General features: G+C 30.7%; 1 protein-coding gene across 1 annotated transcript; it reads right to left on the bottom strand.

Moving 5' to 3' along the window:
• Positions 1-2,524: 2,524 nt before the first annotated feature.
• Positions 2,525-2,881, bottom strand: LOC145122345 (uncharacterized). The gene has a single exon (XM_079057959.1). The coding sequence runs from the start codon at positions 2,879-2,881 to the stop codon at positions 2,525-2,527; it is 357 nt and encodes a 118-aa protein (XP_078914085.1).
• Positions 2,882-3,609: the final 728 nt, after the last annotated feature.

Raw genomic sequence — 3,609 nt, 5'->3', positions numbered from 1 at the left:
TAATAAATAATATTTATGTATGAATAAATATTATTTTATTCGATTATTAATTTTTTTTAAATTTCCTTTTTATGGATTAATTCTTTTTATTGGATTATTATATATTCATAAATATTATTTATAATATATAATATTTATATATTAATAAATACTACTTTATTGGATTATTAATTTCTTTTAGTTAATTTTTTTAATTCATTTTTATTGGATTAATTTTTTTTTTGGACAATACCACCACCATCCTAATTTAGTTTAAAAATCTCATCCATCCCACCACTATCGGACATAAACCGGGTCATTTTTCATCATTCAGCACAGTCAATCACATATACAATCAAACAACATGGTTTCTTTCCCAGTCAGAAAACTTTCCTGGACAGCACTTTACCAGACAGCACTTTCCCAGACAGAAACTATCAAACGGGACCCTAATATGATATCGGGTTTTAAAATGAGCTTTTTTCATAAAAAAAAATTGGCCTCTTGATCATCCGGTGTAGAACGGGTATTTTATACGGGATAGTTATAGGAAAAACCAAAATCGTAGGGTTTTTGTCATAAAGGTCTTTTGGCCAATTGAGTTCGTGTTTGGTTTAGCAAATGGTTTGCCAAATGTTCTGTATATGGTCTAAAATATTTAAACATTTATGTTTCTCTAGCTAAGCATGGTCCTTCCCCTTTGCACAATTATGGCCCTATATATGTGATATGCCAACACAAAGTATAAACGTAAAGCATGAACATCTACATGAAGGGAATATGACTTATAAAGGTAATTATTTTTTGTTTTATTCAAATATGAGTAATTTTTTTTGTATACATCTAGGTAATGAACTTGTTCAAAGTGACGTTCACATATGACCAATATGACGTACTGTAGCAAGTTACAAACAGACATAATGGTCATATGTGAACACTTTCAACAAGTTCGTTTCCTAGATGGGTACAAAAAAAATCAAAAAAAGTTACCATTTTGGTAAATGTCTTTTTAAAATACACCACTTTGGTGAAAGAAAAATAAAAAAAATTGAGATTTGACCGGGAAAAAATCAAATCGGCATTTTATAGAATTTTATTGTTTAAGATATTAAATAAAAAATTAAAATGTACAAGAGACTAAAAGTAGTAACAACATGAAGAAGAATATCATCTTCAATAAAGTTTGCTACATATATGAAAATCTACATAGATAGCATTGCTTTTGTCTTATATATATAAAGAGTTATTTGATAATTATGCTAGCAAAAACCACACTCCCCACAGGCCAAAATAAGTGATGTTTTTTCTCATATATATATATATATATATATATATATATATATATATATATATATATATATATATATATATATATATATATATATTATAAGGTACCTAAAGATTCATTTTTTTTAAGATATTATCGGTTTTTTTGCGACTAGTTCGTTTTTAGGTTGACATGGAAAAAAAATAAGTAATGCCACTTATTTGCTTGAATAAAGAGTCGTTGATTAAAGCTTTATTTCTCACTTTTTACCTTAGAAAAAAGGTAACGCGTTTGGGTTATTGTGAAAGGTATCTGCGAATATAAGGGTATTCTTAAAAACAAAATATAAAAGATTTTGTGAAAGCTGATAGGGAACTGGTTGTGTTTTTTTTTTTTTTTTTTTGTTACCTCTTAAAAAATCCTTTCTAATAAATGAAGATTTTTTGGCACTTGTCAATCTCTTATGAGTTTTGATACTTGTCATTTTGTAGTATTTTTAGAATAAATAATATTCACATGTCATTTTATGGATTTATTCAAATTTCTTTCTTATAGTTATTATAAACTAGATTATAACCCACGTTAAACGCAGGGGAACATATTAAAAAAATTACCAAAACATTTATATATATATATATATATATATATATATATATATATATATATATATATATTGCATAATGATTATAAAAGGAAGTTTATGATTATTGTTATTATTGAAAGGTGAAGAAGAAACACTGAAATCGATAAATATCTATAAACGTTGCAGGACCTCTTTGTAGACAACGTTTTTTGTTTTATTAGTTGAACGACCTCCCTCGTCGCATATGAGTACCTTCAAACCTTTTTTGCTTGTTACACGAGATACGGCTACATATAACTGACCATGGGTGAAGACAGATCTACGCAAGTATAATCCAACATTTGATAATGATTGTCCTTGACTTTTGTTAATGGTCATAGCGAAACAAACTGCTATTGGGAATTGCCTACGTTGAAAACGGAATGGAATTTTTTTATCGGATGGGGTCAACTTCATGCGAGGTATATAAGTAATCTCGTTGAAAAATCTACCAGATATGATTCGTGCTTCAATGACGTGTCTTCCAAGCCTTAGGATTTGTAATCTAGTATCATTGCATAGTCCTCTGGTTTGGTCGATATTACGAAGCAACATGACCGGAACACCTTTTTTAGTACAATTTTATGGTTGGGAATTCCGAAGGCCTTAAAAGCGCTCAACACATCCGGAGAGTATACTGATTCCTCAAAAGAATCTTATGCCTCGGTCTCGCAGAAGGAATCTGAACTCAGATATGTTTTCCCTTCATCTTTCATCAATTCTAACATGTAGTCGTTGATAGCATCAACTTCTTCATTAGTAGGGACCAAAATAGCTTTATCTTGAAAATACGATGGATCATCAAGATGGTTCTGAAAAGATGAATAAATGCAGGATACAATTGAATGAATATGGTCACCCGTAGAGGGAACGATCACATCTTCTAGAAATTCAACTTCAACTTCACCATCATTAGGACCACCGATAGTACCTTCACCAATTTTAAGAATCCAATCAGCAAATGATTTTGTCTCTTCGAAATCATTGTTTGGACAATTGACCTGAAGCCTCATGTTTACAGTCAAACGTAAAACTATACATTCACGCCATAATCTTAATGAATGCAATGATGCCTGCACAATATCTGAACGATTTCCTCTTTGTATTACTGGAAGAATTTATCGAAAGTCGCCTCCAAATACAATGTTCTTGCCTCCAAATGGATTATAATTGTCCTTAGGAAGGATAATATCTCTAAGTGTCCTATCAACTGCTTCGAAACAATGACGATGCATCATTGGGCTTCGTCCCAAATTATAAGGCTCGCTTTTTTCAACAGGGCATCTACATCGTTACCTGGCTTAATAGAACAAAACGAATTCTCATTCACGTTAATTGGTATATGAAATCTTGAATGCGCTGTCCTACCACCAGAAACCAAGAGTGCTGCAATTCCGCTTGAAGCAACATTAATAACTACTTCACCTTTAGATCTAATAGCAGCATACAATGTCTTCCAAACAAATATTTTTCATGTTCCTCCATAACCATAGAGGAAAAAGACACCACCTTTTTTGTTGTTAACTGCATTCATAATTATATCATAAACATTTTTTTGCTCGACATTTAATTTTGAATGCAGTTGTTGATGTTCATATTCAAGACTGGACGGATCATAATTAAGCTCATCTAGAATTAACATATTGCAACAATCTTGAATATATTTGTGATTAGGTAATGGCATATTGGGTATTTGCTTAAGACTCAGTCCACAGCTCAATAAAGATTTCTAAATGTACGA

The sequence above is a fragment of the Lactuca virosa genome, chromosome 6 (genome assembly GCF_052849685.1).
Source record: "Lactuca virosa cultivar CGN04683 chromosome 6, Lactuca_virosa_CGN04683_v6, whole genome shotgun sequence".
Lineage (NCBI taxonomy): Eukaryota > Viridiplantae > Streptophyta > Magnoliopsida > Asterales > Asteraceae > Lactuca > Lactuca virosa.
Note: the sequence above shows the minus strand (reverse complement) of the source record. Positions and strands in the feature narration are given on the sequence as shown.

Excerpts from the sequence above, each read along its gene's own strand:
- LOC145122345 (XM_079057959.1), bottom strand. The coding sequence starts at position 2,881 with ATGAGGCTTCAGGTCAATTGTCCAAACAATGATTTCGAAGAGACAAAA.